The sequence below is a fragment of the Gadus chalcogrammus genome, chromosome 2 (genome assembly GCF_026213295.1).
Source record: "Gadus chalcogrammus isolate NIFS_2021 chromosome 2, NIFS_Gcha_1.0, whole genome shotgun sequence".
Taxonomy (NCBI): Eukaryota; Metazoa; Chordata; class Actinopteri; order Gadiformes; family Gadidae; genus Gadus; species Gadus chalcogrammus.
Window position 1 is genome coordinate 17,804,098 of NC_079413.1, and position 21,066 is coordinate 17,825,163.

At 50.8% G+C, this 21,066-nt stretch overlaps 1 protein-coding gene across 1 annotated transcript in view; it reads left to right on the forward strand.

Moving 5' to 3' along the window:
* Nucleotides 1–335: 335 nt before the first annotated feature.
* LOC130402154 (ubiquitin carboxyl-terminal hydrolase 43-like) overlaps nucleotides 336–21,066 on the forward strand; it is an 85,760-nt gene continuing 65,029 nt past the window's right edge. Inside the window, 4 exon segments of the mRNA XM_056606286.1 lie at nucleotides 336–944; nucleotides 947–1,199; nucleotides 1,202–1,326; nucleotides 10,968–11,117. Coding sequence (XP_056462261.1) covers nucleotides 690–944; nucleotides 947–1,199; nucleotides 1,202–1,326; nucleotides 10,968–11,117 — 783 coding nt within the window. The 5' untranslated portion in view covers nucleotides 336–689.

Below are 21,066 nucleotides of genomic sequence, written 5' to 3' on the forward strand. Positions count from 1 at the left end.
GGGCTGCAGGCGGTCCCTGAATCGACTCCTGCTCCCCCTGACATTGGGCGTTGTGGACTACCAGGGGGCGTCTCACCAGGGCAGCTGATCAGCCTTTCTGCTGGAATATCTCTGCATAATGGTCCGAGAGTAGTTTTTGTCACAAAATAAAACGATTTCCACGGAAAAGGATGAATTATTTTCAAACGTATTTAACAAACTGAGATTTTTTTTTTCTTTCTCTGAGTTTAACGAGTAACATTTGCATATTGAGTGATTTTCCTTTTCTGTGTGTATTTGGAAGGACGTTATTTATTGAGTGGTGTAGAGACAACTAGATGAATGGGCGAGTCCTTTCCCAGTACGAAGCTTTTATCTTCCAGTGCGAAGTGCAGTGGGAGCCCACTGGGAGAAGCGCGTTCACGCATGCAGCGGCGCGCCTCGGAGCGGACGGCGCGTCACGGGGGGGCTGGTCGGTGACACGGGCTGGCACCGGGAGTTAATGAATCCGAGAGTAAGTAGCGGAATGTACCGGTCTGTGATCTTCGACGCTGCCGGCTAGCACCTTGCTCACCGCTGCCATGGTACGTCTTACAGACGGAGCAGTAGTGACACCTCGGCGCTTTAGAGCGAACGATTCTTTGGATGGTTCTTCTTATTAGCGGACTCTAGTCATCCGGACCCGGGAGGGGACCACAGGACGGACGGACATGGAGAAGGGGGTCCGAGGGAAGCCGGGAGCGCGTCGGGAGAAGAGCTCTAAGAACGGGAAGCTGTTCCGGAGGAGGTCGTTCCGGTTCGTCGGGGGCTTCATGAACAAGATCATGAGAACTTTGGGAACTTTATCGCATTTTGGAGGAGACATGGACGACGGGAGGCGGGAGACGGAGGATGATGACGGGGGGTTCCGGGATGGGACCCCCTGCACCCTCCTGGCCAACTCCGGGAAGATGTTGAGGGAGGAAGACCCACCGGGGGGCCGGGGGACCAGCTCCTCAAGAAGACCTGCACCACCACCACGACCGCCACCTCGGGGTCCCACCGGTCCTCGGGGCGGGAGAAGCTTTTCTGGTACTACGGGGACCAGACACCCGGGGTCCTGGGGCTGAAGAACCACGGGAACACCTGCTTCATGAACGCCGTCGTCCAGTGCCTGAGCAACACCGACCTGCTGGCCGAGTACCTGGGCCTGGAGCGGTACAAGACGGACCTGGGTCCTGGGGGGCTGGGGACGGGCCGGGGGGTCAGGGGGGGACCAGGACCGGGGAGGTGACTGAGCACCTGGCGCTGCTGGTCCGCGCGCTCTGGACCCTCGACTACACCCCGCAGCTGTCCGTGGGCTTCAAGGTGGGTCTGGTGGGTCTGGAAGGTCTGGAGGGTCTGGTGGGTCTGGAGGGTCTGGAGGGTCTGAAGGGTCTGAAGGGTCTGGTGGATCTGAAGGGTCTGGTGGGTCTGACGGGTCAGGTCGGTCTGGTGGGTGGGTGGGACGGGGTCCCGATCAGAAACACTCTGACGGTGTTTAGTTCAGAGGTTCATATCTCGCTGCGTAAAGACGTGCGCCCTTCACTGGTTATTAATTAATCTTTTTTTTTTTGTTTTGTCATACAAGTGGCTCACAAAAAACCTTCTTAAAGTGATCTTCTCTTATTGTCTCTTCCATCACAACTGCTGACAAATAGTTTTGCGTTGCGTTTTGTGTCCCGGAGCTTACAGAGTGTTTTTGTAATATCTCCACATGCAAGACTGAACTATCCGCTTTCTTCGGAAATATGTTGTGGTTGTAAAAAAAATCTGCTTTCACAGCCATGAAACCGAACCGCACATGAGAGTTTCTGTTTGTGTGTGTGTGTGTGTGTGTGTGTGTGTGTGCGTGTGCGTGTGCGTGTGCGTGTGTGTGCCAGCCAACACGCACACACAGAAGACATGACAAATGAATGATATACGGTATTATTATATGTATTCATATAAGTGGATGTTAGTTTGGCTGATCTCAGGTGTGTGGCTGCAGTTCCCAGGTGTAATTGTACTCTTTAGTGTGTAAGTGTAGCGTCCCGGTCCCTCTAAAGAGCCGGTGTAGCTTGTGCCTAACCCGTGTGTATAATTATGGGGTAACACGAACTGCAGAGCGGACAATAATCCCAGGGTGCTGAGAAAGTGCGATAACGGAAGAATCAGTGCAGGTTGTTTACAACGGGAGGCATGACTCACCCAGACCTCAAACTGCACCTCGCTTCACAGGGAAAAACCCTCTCTGTATCAGGGTCTATATCAGGGTCCCCAAACCCTCTCTGTATCAGGGTCCCCAAACCCTCTCTGTATCAGGGTCTATATCAGGGTCCCAAACCCTCTCTGTATCAGGGTCCCCACACCCTCTCTGTATCAGGGTCTATATCAGGGTCCCCACACCCTCTCTGTATCAGGGTCCCCAAACCCTCTCTGTATCAGGGTCTATATCAGGGTCCCCACACCCTCTCTGTATCAGGGTCCCCACACCCTCTCTGTATCAGGGTCCCCACACCCTCTGTATATCCGGGTCCCCACACCCTCTCTGTATCAGGGTCCCAACACCCTCTCTGTATCAGGGTCCCCACACCCTCTCTGTATCAGGGTCCCCACACCCTCTCTGTATCAGGGTCTATATCAGGGTACCCACACCCTCTGTATCTCAGGGTCCTCTCTATATCAGGGTCCCCTCCCTGTGGCTCTGAAACCCATATGCGGTCCCAGGATATTGCTGGGTTATAAACTAAAGATGAACTGGCATTAAGGCCAGTACCGGTGAGGGTGATCAAATCATCGCTCACGTCTCCACTGGCTTCTCAAAAACATTCATGACCAATATCAATATCACTTCTCCATCACTTAGTGGTGCTGATGAGGCTTCAGGCCTCTGGCTCAGGCCTGTGAATGTATATGTAGTAAAGTACTTTTATGGAGTTTCACTGTTATGTTGTACACAAACTCTGTACTGACTGAAGCACATTGAATCAAAAGATGAAGTATTGTGTTGCCGCTGAAGGGAGTAATATGTAATAATGTAATTCATCTGTACAGCGGTGGTTTCAGAGACAGGTAGTTTATACCTTCTGAGACGAGGAGGTAATATGTTTTCACCCACCTTGCCCGAGGGGTAAAGACCTGCTGCACGGTAGTTGAACTAGTTTGAATCAAGTTTAATGTGCCAACAGAGGCTCCCCTTCTCTCTCCCCCCCCCCTCTCTCTCCCCCTCTACCCCCCCTCTCTCTCTCTCTCTCCTCATCTCTCTCTCTCTCTCTCTCTCTCTCTCTCTCTCTCTCTCTCTCTCTCTCTCTCTCTCTCTCTCTCTCTCTCTCTCTCTCCCTCAGCCCCCTCTCTCTCCTACTCTACCCCCCCTCTGTCTCTCTGACTCTCCCCTTTCTGTCTCTCCCCCTCTCTCTGTCTCTGTCTCTTTCCACTCTCATCCCCCCCCTCTCTCTCTTTCTCACCCCAAAACTTTCTTTCTCCCTCCAGCTCTCTCTTCCGGTCTCTCTGTTTCTCTCCCTCTCTCTGTTCATCTCCTCGCTTCTCTCTCCCCCTCTCTGTCTCCTTCCTAACTTTCTTCTTCTCTTTTCTCTCCCTCTCTCTTTCTACTTATTCTTTATATACATGTCTCTATTTTCTCTTCCTCTCTCTTTTTACGTATTCTATCTATGACTCTATTTTCTCTCCCTCTCTCTTTTTATTTGTTCTTTATCTGTGAGTCTATTTTCTCTCCACCCTCTCTACTCCCATCCCGACTCCCTCCCTCTCTCGCTCTCCCTCCACTTTCTTTCTCCAAGCAACCCACCCGCCTCTCGTCTTCTCTCCCTCCCAGCCCTCCTCTCTCTCCGTCCCACCTCACCTCTCCCTCCCCATACCTCTCTCCCCCCTCTCCCCCCTACCTCTCTCCCCCTCTCCCCCCCTACCTCTCTCCCTCCCCTCCCTTCCTACCTCTCTCCCCCCCCAACCTCTCTCCCCTCCTCCCTCCCTACCTCACTCCCCTCCTCCCATCCCTACCTCACTCCCCTCCTCCCTCCTACCTCTCTCCCCCCCTCCCTCCATACCTCTCTCTCCCCCTCCCTCCCTACCTCTCTCCCAACCTCTCTCCGCCCTAGCCTTTTGAACCAAGATGGCGGCTGCTTGATAAGGCGTAGAGCAGCAGGGAATAAAGCAGAGAGCTGCTATCCAGGACACCTGGCCCGCTGCCACATTCTGGAGCACCTGGTGTGTGTGTGTGTGTGTGTGTGTGTGTGTGTGTGTGTGTGTGTGTGAGTGTGAGTGTGAGTGTGCGCGTGTGTTTGTGTGTGTGGTGGTGGTTATTAAGTATGACAAAGTGTTATTCTCCAGCTCTCGCTGCTGGTTTATCTGCTGTGTCAACATGTCTTCCGCTGAGGTCCCATGTGACGCACATCACAGTGGAAACGCCGGGAGGTTCCGGGCTCTCCTCTCTCACCTTCTCCTCTGTCTCCTCCCACCTAACGGCCGCTTTACTCATTTAGCCGACGCCTTATCCTTAATGATTATTCAAAGGCAGCATAGTGATTGAGGTGCAGGTAGGGATGAGGGGTGAGGGGTGGGGGGGTGAGGGTGCATCCTGCTCTGGGACGCCGTTAGCGGTCGATACCCAGTACTGTGTGTGTGTGTGTGTGTGTGTGTTGTGTGTGTGTGTGTGTGTGTTGTGTGTGTGTGTGTCCCCTCTCTCTGTCTCTCCCCCCCCCCCCTTCTGTCTCTCCCCTACTGCCTCTCTACCCCGTCTCTCTCCCCTCTCTGTCTATTCCCCCCTGTGTGTGTGTGTGTGTGTGTGTGTGTGTGTGGTGTGTGTGTGGTGTGTGTGTGTGTGTGTGTGTGTGTGTGTGTGTGTGTGTGTGTGTGGAGAGATGGAGGGAGGCCTGCAGCTCGAGCAGTAACTCACCAGAGAGAATCCTGGTTTCCATAACAGCAGAGGCCTGAGGAGAGAGAGGGCCGGTCAGAGAGACCAGAGGGAGAGAGTGGGAGGGCGGGGATAAAGAGAGGGGAGGGAGACAAACAGGGGCCTTGACTTCAGGGTAAGAGAGAGAGAGAGAGAGAGAGAGAGGAGAGAGAGAGAGAGAGAGAGAGGCCTTGACTTATCCAGGAATGTACCCCCTACCTCTCCAGTAGTTCATCGGTTTGAAGAGAAGTAGAACCAACATAAAGTCCACAGCCTAGCAGAAGTTTTACTATTCAGTTATTAGAAGACACTTCTGTCCTCAGAGCCTCATTATTGTAGACCATGAAGTAGGAGGCAGGATTAGGGCCGCTCTGTTCCAGGACCTCTCCAGGCTAGGCTGTGAACGTTGGCGTTCGAGCCCACAGCCTCTGGGCAAGGAGCCAAACCCCCCCACCACGACGCTCTTGCTCCATCACAGGTATGTTAGGACACAGGCAGTACCTTCCTGTGTTTGGCCACCGGTGTTTAACCCTGGTTTAGTAATTGGTTATTGTTGTAACCAAGTGATGCTGCTGTGGTTAGAGGGGCCCTTCTCCAAGGTGCCTTTATCCCCAGCATGTGTCAATATCTCACCGAGCCCCCATTGGTTTGTACTGGTTACCCGATACCCCACTGGTTTGTAGTGGTTACCCGATACCCTACTGGTTTGTAAGTGTTACCCCATACCCCATTGGTTTGTAATGGTAACACCATATCCTACTGGTTTGTACTGGTTACCTTATACCCTATTGGGTTGTACTGGTTACCCCATAGCCTACTGGTTTGTACTGGTTACCCCAAAACCCTACTGGTTTGTACTGGTTACCCCATACCGCACTGGTTTGTACTGGTTACCCAATACCCTACTGGTTTCTAACGGTTACCCCATACCCAACTGGTTTGTACTGGTTACCCCATACCCTACTGGTTTGTACGGGTTACCCCATACCCTACTGATTTGAACTGGTTACCTGATAACCTACAGGTTTGTACTGGTTACCCCATAACTTACTGGTTTGTACTGGTTACCCCATCAGACAGCCTGAGGAGCCGTAGAGGAAAGGATTTCTGACCCGTCTGGTCTTCATAGTTTAGTCTATTAGTGATCCACGTCTGGCCTGGGCAGACCTCTCCAAGTGATCCCTTATATTACTACGCATGTCCGACAAGCAGCCAAGAATATGTTAAAAAAAAGTGTGCATTCCTGAAACTATAAACATTCAATATTCAGTGGTTTTTAATTGACACCTTTCTGCACAGTTCCCCAGATCAAAGTATCTCATCCCTTTAATCACAAGCAGAGTCTCATAGTCAGGACATCACAGGGGAGGGGACATGCAACACTGGTCTGTTCTCTGACCCCGTTAGGCCTCCTGGCCCCCCCGCCCCTCCCCCCCCTCTCGCGGACGTGTTCCCAGACTGGGCAGCTGGTGATCCGTCGACATCCAGTATATTCCTAATGTGTGTTTAGCAGCAGCGCCAACGCTCTGCCTTGGTTCTACCAAACCTATGAGTCGCATACGGACAGCCCTGACTCAGAAGCTTCCTCCAGTAGTGCTATAAATGGACAGACCCTCAAGGTTTGGACGTGTGTTAACGTGCACCTGCTCACTCTCACATACGGACGAGCAGAGTTCTGGGTGAGCGTGTCTACGTCAGGACGTTGGTTCAGGGTTCTGGGTGAAGGTGTCTGCGTCAGGGCGGTGGTTCTGGATTCTGGGTGAAGGTGTCTGCGTTAGGGCGGTGTTTCAGAGTTCTGTGTGAAGGTGTTTGCTTCAGGGCAGTGGTTCTGGGTTCTGGGTGCAGGTGTTTGCGTTATTGCGGTGGTTCTGGGTGAAGTTGTCTGCATTAGGGCGGTGGTTCTGGGTGAAGGGTGAAGGTGTCTGCGTTAGGGCGGTGGTTCTGGGTGAAGGTGTCTGCGTTAGGGCGGTGGTCCTGATTTCTGGGTGAAGGTGTCTGAGTCAGGGCGGTGGTTCTGGGTTCTGGGTGAAGGTGTTTGCGTTAGGGCGGTGGTTCTGGGTGAAGGTGTTTGCGTTAGGGCGGTGGTTCTGGGTGAAGGGTGAAGGTGTCTGCGTTAGGGCGGTGGTTCTGGGTGAAGGTGTCTGCGTTAGGGCGGTGGTTCTGGGTGAAGGTGTCTGCGTTAGGGCGGTGGTTCTGGGTGAAGGTGTCTGCGTTAGGGCGGTGGTTCTGGGTGAAGGTGTCTGGGTTAGGTCGGTGGTTCTGGTTGAACGTGGCTGCGTTAGGGCAGCGGTCCTGATGTCTGGGGCAGAGCAACAGGGCAGTGAGTGGGGAGGGGGGCGTAGGAGAGCTGTTCTTTATGGGATCTGACCGCAGCGTTCTGCGGTGTGTTTACACGCCACCGTGAAGCTCAGGGACTGAGAGGATGTGTCATGGCCCTGACTCACGCGGTGCGATGGAAAGGCTCAGCAGGGAAAGTGGCAAGCACTAACAATCACTAGGTTAACCCAGTCCCTGTCTACAACACAGATAGCTAGGATAAGATGCTACACCATGCTAAGTACTCTTTTTAGGTGTCAGGATATACAACATACAATACGTTTGTAAGAGGGGAGTGGGGGGTATGGGGGGAGGCTATGCCTTGTATCTCGTTCTGCAAACATCGTACAACGGGGAACTAAGCTCTCATTTGGCTTCAGAAGTGAATGCTCTGGCCTCCAGTTCAACACTCCCTCATTCTCCACCTCTCACATTCTGTGAGATGTGTCTCTGCTCTCTCCTGCTGGCCCGGGTCCATGTTGGCCAGACCTACTGGCGTACAGCGTATAAACTAACCAAGTTGTTCATTACATCGCCGTCCCCATCTGGGGAACACATAACTCCAGCTCCAGCACACACACACATCCTGGGTGAGATCGATAAGTTATGTGCAGCCCTCACCGACTAATCAGAAGAGCTTCAAAGACTCTCAAGCATCCGTTACCTCAGAGACAATTGGTGCCTTGGAGTTTGGCTAGCTGTTATCGTCATCACTGCTGCTGGAAGTACAGGTTGACCGCTTCACATGGGGTTGTGTGGGGTGGGGGAGGTGGTGTAGGGGGTTGAGGGTGAAGGGGTGGAGGTGATGGAGGTGGTTGGGGTGTATGAATTGGTGTAGTGGTGTTGGTGGTGTAGGGGTGGATCTGGCAGTGTTGTGGTGGTGTAGGTGGTGGGGTAGGGGTGAAGGTGGTGGTGGTGAAGGGGTTAGGCTGGTGGTGGTGGTGAAGAGGTCAAGGTGGTGGTCTAGGGGTGTAGCTGAGGAGGGGTAGTGTATGGGTGGAGTTGGTGGTGTGTGCTGTGTGCAGTGTGCTTGAAAGCCGTTCCTAAGCAGCCCAAGCCTAATAACTCAGGTGTTATATGTTTATTCAGATAAATGGGTCTAAGTTACAGTCTATGGCCGCCTGGTTTCATGTTTCATTGTTGTATTGGCTACAGCCGGGGAAATGGCAGATATCAATATTGATACTCAATAAAGAAGAGCAAAAGTCATAATGACATAATGACGAAAATAAATAATTTGATTATTCTTCTGAAATATTTAAGGGATGAGCAGGCAGATCTCAGTGGAGGAATGTTCTGCATATGTGAAGATCGCTTTAATTCCACCGCTTGCTGTGGCTCCAAATTGAGGTTTTAGGACAAAGGAAAAAAGCTAAAACAACAGAATAAATAACAATGGATCCCGCTGAATAAAAATAGAGTTCTTGTGATTGGACAACATTGGATTGTTGTGAGTGGTTGTGTGTTGTGTGTGATTGTATGTTCTCACTCAGTCCTCTACCAAGAACATTGATGAGCAATACAAATCACAACAATTGTGTTAGCCTAAAACATCCTCAATGTGTTCTGTAGTGGTTCTAAATGTTGTGCTACGTTACTGAGTGAGTGGGCCGTAGGCTGCTCGAGCAGGGGGAAGTAAAGAACGTGTGCTGCCACCTTGTCATCACGCCCATGTTAGTCAGAGCTGTTTCATGGTGCAGTCAACAGTCAATGTAGAAAAATAGATTGTGTCAATTTATCGATGTCCAAGTGTAAAAAAAAGTGATGTAGGATTTATTTTCTATTTTTAACATTCCCACCCTGGTAGTTAAGTTTGTGAGTAATTTTCGGCTCAAGGTGTTTATCACATCATTGACAACTTTGCTTTTCAGGATTTATGAAGCAGACTTATTCAAGATAACGTTTTGCACTTTCGTTTCAACATCAGAAAGGAAATGGATCAAGTCCTTTCTTTGATGCCACAGCCCTCTGTCTCTGAACTCTAACAGTCATCCTTTCTGCATTTTAAGCAGACTTAACAGCCCAACGTGCATTTAAATAAAGCTCCCAGTCAATATACCAGGAGAATAAAGTGTTGTAAACGGGTTGACATGTCCCCACAGAGGACGTCCCTGATCTGAAGGTCTCCAGTGCCGAAGTCTCCTAAGTGCTGGTGATTCACACAGCTTGGATATGTAGATATATCGGCCCGCATTTTAAGGCATCTGCAGCCTCACTCTAGGTACACCTGAGAACAGCCCAAACTGTAGGTGTACCTGAACCTCACCTGAGAACAGCCTCACCTGGGAACAGCTTCACCTGTAGGTCACCTGAGAACATTCTCACCAGAGGTGTACCTAATAACAGCCTCACCTGTAGGTACACCTGAGAACAGCCTCACCTGAGAACAGCCTAACCTGTAGGTGTACCTGTCCTGAGCCTCACCTGAGAACTGCCACACCTGAGAACAGCCTCACCTGTAGGTCACCTGAGAACAGCGTCAACTGAGGCCACAGTAGGTGTAGCTGAGCCTCACCTGTACATACACCTGAGCAGGGTAAGCCCTCTGGGTTAACTGTGAGTCAGGGGGCTAACAGCGTCTGCAGAAGGACCTGATGTTAACTAGGGTCACTTTAACGTCCTTCCCTTCATCACTACCTCCACCTCAGCACCTCCACACACACATCACAGTGCTCTGCGGTCGCCGTAGCAACCCAGCAGGGGGCTCCTGTTCTTACCTGTCCCCCTCCTGGCCCGGGCTCACTGCTGAACAACATGTGTGTGTGCGAGCATCTACAAACAGTGAGGTTTGTAAAATAAAGGAAAAGGAAGAAGAGCTTTCAGCCATCGGCCTTTAAAGCCTAATTATGTGGAATTAGGAACCGGATTAGAAATAATAGGCTGCACTTAGAAAAATACAAACTGTCTGTTCAAATAAAAGCAGCCTTGTGTAAGTGTTACCCATCTGTGGTCACTCGGTTTAAGTGTTGCATGGCAGTCCTAAGAAGTGCAGTCAAGTAAGACTTGACAGGCCAGGTTGGATTTGTAGTAAGGAGGAGACAAGGGATCCTTCCTCTAAATTAAATTACCATTCAAATTTAAACAGGCTGTCACTAAACCCTCAAAGCAGATCTGCTATTGAGCAGGCAACACACTAGACCATTACCGTCCAAGTGGGGTCACTCATGCAGAGTGTGATCCTCTCCCTGGTAAACTCATTAGAAAGGTTCTGCATTCGCATAAAACAATCCATCTATCTATTTTTTAATCCCAATGTATCTGACCCAAACCTCAATTTAAGGCGCTTATCCAGACTCAGTTTCAGTATGGCGCTGTTGGTGGGGTTATGGTTCAGTAGGGTTTCAATCCTAAAGAAACTTTTTTCTTTAGGATTTATTATAAACCGCATGGACAACTTGTCCTTATTTAAACATAAATGATGCAATAGTGCCCGCTTGATAACATACAATAGTATGTTAAACACACTGTGTTTGTGTGTGTTGGTGTTGTTTGTTTAAGCAGCCTCAGCTGGCCCCAGTCTAATTAGATTCTGGTGAACTGGACCCCTACGTGCTCCCAGTCCACCATGTAGGGCTGCCAGTATGACCCTCCACCCCCTCTGCTCCTCCCAGTCCACCATGTAGGGGTACCAGTATGACCATCCACCCCTCTGCTCCTCCCAGTTCACCATGTAGGGGTACCAGTATCTGACCCTCCACCCTCTGCTCCTCCCAGTCCACCATGTAGGGGCACCAGTGTCTGACCCTCCACCCTCTGCTCTCCCCAGTCCACCGTGTCCAAGCACGGCTCCCAGTTCCGGGGGAACTCTCAGCACGACGCCCTGGAGTTCCTGCTCTGGCTGCTGGACCGCGTGCATGAGGACGTCCACCTGCCGCCCTACAGCAACAACAACAACAGCCTCCAGGCCCCGCCCACGGTAAACATAACAACAGCCTCCAGGGCCCTGTACCACGAAGATCGCTTAGAGGGTTAGCGAGGTATGTTGAGCTCCAAGCCTGGGTTAGTTGTACCACGAAAGTCGATCTCTTTTAGCGTCGCTGTATCACCATGGTGACTTATGCTCGCAACCAAACCTGGTCGGGAGCAGTTTTTCGGCTTAGTCTAGCCGGAGATCGGCTACTTAAATCGGCGTGCGCAGCTTCCTAGCCCCTCCTCTCCTCCCTCCTTCTCGTACAGGCGTCTCTCCGGAGACAGAGGGTTTTACGGGACAGAACCGATCCCTTGGCATTGTCTGACGATATTCAGATTTCAGACTTTATTGTCATTGTGCAAACAACGAAATTGGGGTTCTTCATGAGAGATACAGATTCTCATCAGAGGGTGTTCGTTATTTGATTGTCCTTTTGGACCTTATGTAGACAATGATTACTGTTGCACATTGTGTCTCAGTGACAGAGTGCTAGAGTGGAGGTAGCGCTTCAGTCTTGAATTTCTGCGCGGGGGGTTCGACTCCCAAGTGACGCAAATTTTTGTGAAGCTTAAAAAGTCCTAATTCTCATGCATATGGAATACTTATTCACTAAAGCTTATGGAATTATATTTTTGTGCTTATTTCGAACTTGAACCCATATGTTCAAGGCCGTGCTGGCACCACATCTATGGGGGTAAAATGCATGATTATAGACCGGCGAATTTGAACCCCGGTCGCTGGGTCTTATACTAATCCACTACGCTACAGCCGCTACCTCTCAGTGGTCGAAAACATGAGATTCATTTCTTAAATAGGGTGTATTTAAAGTGAATTCCCTAAATGATAGAATAAGGCAGGATTGACGTTGCTTATGTATTTTTAAATCATCATCATTCTATTTGGATTAATGGCGAACAATTCTGCATTTGGCATAGTTATTTTACAGACAATATGCAGAATCTTTTCACTTATACGCATATAGACTGCTTGATCTATCGTAAAGGTGAGAAAAATGACGCAAAAAACGCCCCTTTCACGTGAACGCGCACTGAACCTAAAGCGGAAAACCTGGTTCAACTAATTGAATCTAAAGTGAGCTTCGTGGTACCATTTAACTCTGATTGCGAGTTGGGGCTCTGTCGAGCCAGGTTTTCCCAAGAAAGCCTGGGTATGTTCAGCGAGCTTCGTGGTATAGGGCACAGGCCCGCCCACGGTAAACATAACAACAGCCTCCAGGCCCCGCCAACGGTAAACATAACGACAGCCTTCAGGCCCCGCCCAAGGTAAACAACAACAACAGCCCTCAGGCCCCGCCCAAGGTAAACAACAACAACAGCCCTCAGGCCCCGCCCAAGGTAAACAACCACAACAGCCCTCAGGCCCCGCCCAAGGTAAACAACCACAACAGCCCTCAGGCCCCGCCCAAGGTAAACAACAACAACAGCCCTCAGGCCCCGCCCAAGGTAAACAACCACAACAGCCCTCAGGCCCCGCCCAAGGTAAACAACCACAACAGCCCTCAGGCGCCTCCCACGGTAGGGTCATGAACCCCTACTCTGCAGGTGCTGCAGGAAGGACAGACCACGCTGAGGGAGGAGGATGAGGAGGAGGAAGGCTGCTTTAAAAAGCCCAGCACGTCCTGCCTCAGCCAGCCAGCCCCTGCCCCCCTCCCCCCCCTCAGAGGGAGAGGATCCCGGGGGTCTCGGCTCCTCGCCTTGTTGTTCGGCTCGGATTTGCTGAGTCATTGAACACAGGACAACCCCGACTAGTGGAGAGAGGGACCCCCCCCCCCACACTACACACACATGCACACACACACATAAAAAAACAGACACACCCGCTCCCATACACACACAAAAACACACACGCACAAAACCAGACACTCACTCTCACCCAGTACACAGTCAGACACACAGTGAGAACAAACACACACAGGGTCTCGGTAATTTGCAGGAACGTGAGTCTGTCTTTTAATTCAGAGCAGCAGTGGTGTGGTTTAGCAAACACACACACACACACACACACACACACTGAGTCATTGAACCCAGGACAACCAGAACTAGTGGAGAGAGGAACCCCCTCCCCCCAAACACACAAAAACAAAAACACACATTATCATCTACAAAACGGCTTTGGGTTTCACACATTTTGTTTGAGTTCTCCTTCAGTTCTGTTGATCAGTGGGAGATATCTCTCTTAATTAATAATCTGTGTCTGTCTCTGCTTGCTCTTCCTCCCTCTCCATGAATGTGTCTCTTTGTACGGCGGAGAAAGAGAGGTTGTTTGTGCCCTGAGAGGAAGAGAGGAGAACGGGTGAGGGGAGAGGGAAGGCCAGCCAGAAAAGGGAGAAAAAGGTAGATTGTAGGGAGAGAAGGAGCGTGAGATGAGGAGAGATGGAGGGTAGGAAAGCAAGCAAGAGAGAGATGGAGAGAGTGGAAGTGAAAGGAGAGAGAGAGAGAGAGTTTTGGGCATCAGTCAGGAGGGGAATGAGTTGGCGGTAAACAACACAGAGAGAGAGAGAGAGAGAGGAGAGAGATGACGAAGGAGGGAGAGAGGGAGGGAACGGAGGGGAGGGGGAGGGAGAGATGGGGTGAGAGAGAGAGAGAGAAGAACGAGAGACCGAGACCGTCGAGAGGAGAGAGGAGGAGAGAGAGGTGGGCGAGAGAGGAGGTGAGGGAGGCGGAAGTGAGGAGCGGGGAGCTGAGACTGGAGGAGAGATGTTGAGAGAGAGAGAGGATGATAGAGGAGAGATGAGCGAAGGAGAGAGGTAGAGGATAGATTACCCAGGAGAGAGATAGAGTGGAGAGAGGAGGCTAGCGAAGTAGACACGAAGTCGAGGATGAGGAGAGAGAGAGAGGAGGGAGAAGATGAGAGCGACAGAACAGCAGAGAAAGAGGGGAGAGGAGACGAAGAATGGGGAGAGAGAGAGAGAGGGAGATCGAGAGAGGAGAAGGTTGTCACCTTTCCTTATTCCGGCGGACGAGCGACGACCACCAAGTGACAAACATGAACCTAACTTCCCGGTGTGTGTTTCTGAGTTCTCTTTTTTTTTACCTCTCTGAGCGAAATGCGTCTTCAAAGGAGGAGGGAAGATAAGTGGACTTTAGATGAAGAACCCATGTATTGTGAGCAACAGACAAAGAAGAACAACAAGGAGGCTAGGAGGGACTGTGGGTGTGTGGATGTCATTGACTGAGTTTGAAACGTGTTAATGGTTCAATTGGAGGACAGCAATGACATCACTGGCCAGCAGCCAATAGCAGCAGCTGTCTCATTGGCGAGGCGGACGTAGTATCATTTCCTTCCTGTGACGCCGGCCGCCGCCAGCTGTCCTCTCCCGGGTCCTCAGTGGGCTTTCATTGGTCAGAGCAGAGTGGATGTAGAGAGAACGTGTCATGATGTTTTATTCTATTTAAAGATTCAGGATTGTGAGCTTCCTGATTAAAGTCCTTCTGAATAACTCTTTCTTGTGTTCTGAAAGTACGCTTCCATCATGCTTTCAAAAACAGGTCAGATATTCGTGACATGCTTTTGAAAGCAGAAGACAGACGGAATCATTCGCTACAAACTATAAAGCGTTAAAAAATGTATCCAAGGACCAATCAGCACTTGGGCGATGTGAATATCAGATGGCTATCGAACCCAGAACCTTTCAGCGGGTGGTTAGGAACGTCTCCCTGATCAATGTCATATCAATACAGGCGACAGGATGAGCCTGTGTGTCTTTAAGGAAGACAAGACTGAATGAGATGAGTTGAGGCAGCTGAATTCTGTTCACATGGTGTTCTGCTCTCGGGTTCGGGAAGGCGCTGGACAGGTAATAATAACAGGACTGAAACATAAAGCTAGTTTTGTTGTTCATTAACTCCATCCCCCAGAATATAATATCAGATAATGTAGTGCAGCTGACGACAGGCTGTGCGGGAAACAACGTCTATTGATCTCTGAGGAGGACATTAAGGCTGGCAGCACATAAAGAATGGATATATGTTCACACAATGAAGGTGTGTGTGTGTGTGTGTGTGTGTGTGTGTGTGTGTGTGTGTGTGTGTGTGTGTGTGTGTGTGTGTGTGTGTGTGTGTGTGTGTGTGTGTGTCAGTGGAGTGTGTGTGTCTGTGTCAGTGTAGTGTGTGTGTCTGTTCAGTTTAGTGTGTGTGTCAGTGTAGTGTGTGTGTCCGTGTTAGGGTGTGTGTGTGTGTTTGTGTGTCCGTGTGTACTCTTTCTATGTGTGTGTTTGTTTATTTTCATGTGTTTTGTGTGTGTGTTTCAGTGTAGTGTGTGTTTGTGGTGTGTGTGTGTGTGTGTGTGTTTGTGTCAGTGTACTGTTTGTGTGTATATGTCCGTGTGCGTACAGGTATGTCCATGTGTGTGTTTGTGTCAGTGTAGTGTGTGTATATGTCTGTGTGTGTGTATATGTCCGTGTGTGTGTGTGTTGTGTGTGTGTGTGTGTGTGTGTGTGGTGTGTGTGTGTGTGTGTGTGTGTGTGTGTGTGTGTGTGTGTGTGTGTGTTGTGTGTGTGTGTGTGTGTGGGTGTGTCTTCTGGGCCGGTGTGTCCTGCCAGGCTGGAGCAGCTTCCTGTGGCTCTCAGCCACCAGCTGGGTAAGCAGCCTCCTCGTTGGACGTTTCTCGGCTGACCTCTGACCATGCTCGGTCCTGATTGGCCGAGAGGCTCCCGCCCTTCAGGAGAGACAGAGATGGAATTTTTCTGCCTGTGGATATTTTGAATACTGAAAAAGTATGTGCGTGTGTATTCATGTACGGGTGTGTGTTTGTGGGATTATTACCATATTTGTGTGTGTGTGTGTGTGTGTGTGTGTGTGTGTGTGTGGTGTGTGTGTGTGTGTGTGTGTGTGTGTGTGTGTGTGTGTGTGTGTGTGTGTGTGTGTGTGTGTGTGTGTGTGTGTGTGTGTGTGTGTGCATGCGTGCGTCTGTATGCATGTATTCAGTGTGTTTTATGCGGGTGATGTTCATTCGTTCACATTGTTGGGTTCTGATTCCAGCCGTCTTGTTTCTGTGAAGCCATCTTTAGTCTCTCTCTGCATGGGGCACAGATGCAATTAATTCCCTCATTACAGTGTCTCTGAGGCTCCATGGTCTCTGAGGAGACGCTTCCATCACACACCCCCTCTGCTGCAGTGCTCAGCCAGCACCTGGGCACTTACCTACCGGCTATGGTTATCAACCTACCATCACAGAGATCCCTCCATAACGTATTAGGCTTTATGTGTGTTCAAGTATTCTTTTGTTTCAGCGAATACGGAGGTATTGCTTCAGTATTTGCTGAAATGGCTAAACACTAAAGTCTTTATCAGGAACCCCAACGGCCGTTTTAACACTCTTATTGTATGTGGTACGTCCTGGCACTTAGTAGTTCTTAGCATTATGTAGCATCTTATCCTAGCTGTCTCTGTTGTTTACAGGGATGGGTTAACACTAGCAATGGTTAGTGATTGGCACTGGTTCTATGAACCTCCTTACTGGACCGACAGATTTGTATTGTTGTTTCTCTTTTCTGCTAAACGCCCTGAATGTTAACGTAAATCAGGACTGACGGCTCAGACCTACGAACCCCCTGCGTAAGACGGAGTCTGGAATCAGGGGGGCGGGCGGGAGGAAGTGAGCAGCGTCGGCTCATGATTGGTCCTCCCGGCTGTTCTACTGCCAGTGCGGGGGCCACTCTGCCCCCGGCCGTCGGACGTTCTCCACCCTAAACATACCTCTGGGTGGAGCGGCATCCTGCTGGCGGTCGGACGGTGTTCCTACGTCTGCTGCTGATGGTCATCATGACGTCTGCTGGTCTTCATGATGTGATGAGGAAAGGTCGCGCTTCACATCTACATGCAACCTGAAGGAGGCGTGTCTAGAAATAAGCGGACCCCATAGCGGAGACTAGGTCGTCCTGAGGCTCAGTGTATTTTGGAGCATGTGATGTACGGCTTCTGTGGGCTACGTCAGGTAACGTAGCATTTGGTCTCAACTCCCTCGGGGCTGTGGAGTCAACATGACACAGAAGGAGTCCACACCAACCACATGGGCATGTGGCTCAGGAGGTAGAGCGGGTCGGCTGGTAACCGGAAGGTTGCTAGTTCGAGTCCGGCTCCCCTAGCTGAGTGCCGAGGTGACCTGAGCGAGACCCCTCACCCTGACTGCTCCTGACGATCTGGCTGTCGCCCTGCGTGGTTGACTCTGCCGTCGGTGTGTGAATGTGTTTATGAATGGCTTTATGTCAGGCAGCATTGTAAAGCGCTTTGAGCGGCCACTGGATAGAAAAGCGCTGTATGAATGCGGTCCATTTACCATATCTTGGTGGCTCAGCATTCATCAGGGTGTATTCATGGAGCTTCACCTCCTCCTCCTCCTGCTCCCTCTGTCCTCACCTCCTCCTCCTGCTCCCTCTGTCCTCCCCTCCTCTGTGTTTTTATGTGGTGCTGCTCTCCTCGTCTCGCTCTGATTCAGACGAGCCAGGCTGTTATTATCGAGCCCGGTGTGATTCAGTCTGTCGGCTGCCCTGAAAAGCGTCCTGCTCCTCCTCCTTCTCCTGCTCCTCCTCCTCCTCCTCCTCCTCCTCCTCCTCCTCCTCCTCCTCATCTTTGTCCCTGAGCTCTGGGTCACTGATCCGCTGCTGTGACGTCTCCCTCGTCCTCGCTCCTCCTCATCTTCTCCAGCTCCTCCTCATCTTCTCCAGCTCCTCCTCATCTTCTCCAGCTCCTCCTCAACTTCTCCAGCTCCTCCTCCTCCTCTCTACCTCCTCTGCTCCGCACCGAGCGCTGATCGGTGCGGGCCGCTGGGTTTAAATCTTCAGTGGGCCGTCCCACATTGTGGTCCCACCCCCCCACCACGGGCCCTGAAAGGACTTCTTTACACATGTAGACCACAGAGAGCAGAGAGCAGTGCTCTGTGGGGGGGGGAGCATCTCAAGCCCCATTCAGCATCACTATTAATGGGGCTTCTTTTTATAGAGACTCACTGTGTGGCTGGAGGCAAAGTCTACCATCCATTAACCCCCCCCCCCCCCACACACCCCTCTCCCTCTCTCTCTCTCTCTCTCTCTCTCTCTCTCTCTCTCTCTCTCTCCTCTCTCTCTCTCTCTCTCTCTCTCCCTCTCGCTCTCTCCTCTCTCCCCTCTCTCTCTCTTTCTCTTTCTCTCTCTCTCTCTCTCTCTCTCTCTCTCTCTCTCTCTCTCTCTCTCTCTCTCTCTCTCTCTCTCCCTCTCTCTCTTTCTCTCTCTCTCTCTCTCTCTCTCTCTCTCTCTCCCTTCCTGTTCTTCGTCTCTCGGCCGCTCACTCTCTGTCACTCTCACTCTCAGTACAAGCACTCTCACGCTGCTGTGTCTTCATTTAGAACCCTCTTATACACAATGCACCGGAGCGCACACATGCACTCAGAGATTAAAATACCTTCACAAACACACACACATACGCACACACATACTGGCACATATTTATACATGCATGCACTATAAAACATACTCCAGGACCCTTGTGGATAAACACACATACACACAAACACACACACGCACAATGGCACATTCATAATGGCACATATCTACACATTCTCACACGCCAGGACCATTGTGGACACGCACGCACACACACACACACAACACAGCCACTCTTCGTCTGACCCAGTTCCTGGACTGTCCCTGGCCGTGTTGGGGTTGGTCTTCCTCCGGTCTCTGGTCTCGGGCTTCCAGCTTCACCTCCAGTCCCCGTGTCCACCTCTCTGCTCCATTATTCACAGCAGGAGCCGTTCCAACCGGCCCCCCCTCCCCCATCGCCCCCATCCTCAAACACATCCCAATCATCAGACCACAAAGGATGTTTCATTAATCCCAGACCGGACATTCACCGAAGTAGAACAACAACAGAATGCACGCACTAGATTACCCAGAATTCCACACGCATGCAAGGTGGTTTCAATGTGAGACAGAGAGAGGTTGTAAGTGGCTCGTATATCCGACACTCAACAGAAGGCTCTTGTTTCGACCCCAATGTCCTCCATCTTCTCCGATGGAGCTGCAGCCTCCACCCCTCTCACCTCCATCCAAGCCCCCCCTCCCTCCTCCTAATACTCCCCCTATCTCCTCCGTTTATCTAAATCCTGGAACTCCATCCCAGCGCTCTGGTGCTCCGGGTGGAGGTCTTCGGAGTGTTCTCCTCCGGCCCACACAGACCTCCAGATGACAGGCTCACCGTAAACGAGCCAGAGTTCAGCGTCTTTCAGGATGAGCTGAGGAGCTCTGTCTCTGTGTGTGTGTGTGTGTGTGTGTGTGTGTGTGTGTGTGTGTGTGTGTGTGTGTGTGTGTGTGTGTGTGTGTGTGTGTGTGTGTGTGTGTGTGTGTGTGTGTGTGTGTGTGTGTGTGTTTGCCCCCAGATGATGGTTCTATATTTGGCTCTGAAAAGCTTCCCCGGCTGGCTTGGATTTCTAGATTTCTCCACAATAAAGGCTGCAGCTGAAATGAAGAAGGCTTCAGGTCGAACCATCGTTTTAAACGTCATCCTGCGCCGTACCGCGCCATCGTGTTCATCACTCTGCTTTCGCAGCGGACAGACAGGTTTCTGGGTATTTTTAGTCTTTTTGTTTTCCTGTAAAAGAAAAGGAACAATTTAAAGAAAAATATTAAATTCTAATTAAATCCACAAGCTTGATAATAAGAAAAATGTTCTCTTCCTCTAGTAATTGATCATTGGCCGATTTTTGAGACACTCAAATATAGACAAATTTATCAAATGTAACAATGATCTCAACACGGACATGGACCCGTGATGAAGACTTGGCTCCAGGAGGAACCTGGAGGAGGACTGAGAGGAGAAGAGCTGACAGCCAACGCTGTCTCCCTCTTCTTTATCTCGTCATGATATTTCCATCTCACCCGAAGAATTCTTTCTGGTGTCAAGAGACAGCAGCTTATGTTCCGCTCAGTGTTTTCTGCTCTTCAGAATGACCTGACATTAATAAACGCTGGCTGCAAACCAGCGCTCCAGCGTCTCCTCCCAGCAGACCTTCGCTCTCTGGGAGGAACTCTTCACATTACGAACATCTGGATAACCACAATCAAATCATTACGGTAACGGGTCTGAGGGTGAGGCGCTCAGCGCAGCGAGCTGATAAGAACCAGGGGCCCGGATCCTGGGGCCGCTGAACGTTGCCTCCTTATCTGGACCTGGAGATAGGGCTGGAATGTACCGGAACAAACCGTGACACGGAGGGAGGTGAGAGACGTCAGCGACCGACACGCTGTGGACGGGCTTATCGTCCACCCCCTCAGCGCGGTGAAGGACCCGGAGACACGCAGACGGGGAGCTGGAGAGGGGGGGGGGGGGGTCGCCGTGGGAGGGGGGGCTGGTGTTACAGACCCGTCCCCAGACCCTGAGCTCAGAACCAGACCCCTGGCGGCCCTGGAATGTGTGCATCGAGAGTAAATAACACATTCTCTCTCTCTCTCTCTCTCTCTCTCTCTCTCTCTCTCTCTCTCTCTCTCTCTCTCTCTCTCTCTCTCTCTCTCTCTCTCTCTCTCTCTTTCTCTGTTCCTCCCTTTGTACATTTTCCTCTGTATCTGTTTTGTGTCTGTCTCACTTTTCCCAAATGTTTCACATTCTTCAGTTTTCAGCATCAAAATGAACAACCTGACAACCTGACCTGTTACAAAGTGAACTCAGGAGGAGACATGGGAGGTCTGGGCACCACGAGCACTGTGTTTTAGATTTTAAAGCCACTAGATGAATTTAATCAAATAATTCTCTGAATCATTTGATGTCATATATTTTATTCCATTCTTTGCGAATGATCCGACTTCACTATTGCAACATATCGTCATGTGTGTTTTGTTTTGCATCCTGCCGTTCCGTCTGACCGTGTGTTTGTGTTTGTCTGTCGGTCTGTCGGTGTGTCTGTCTGTCATCTTCCATCTGCCTGATTTGTGCGAAGCATCAGAGAGACAGACAGACAGAGAGGG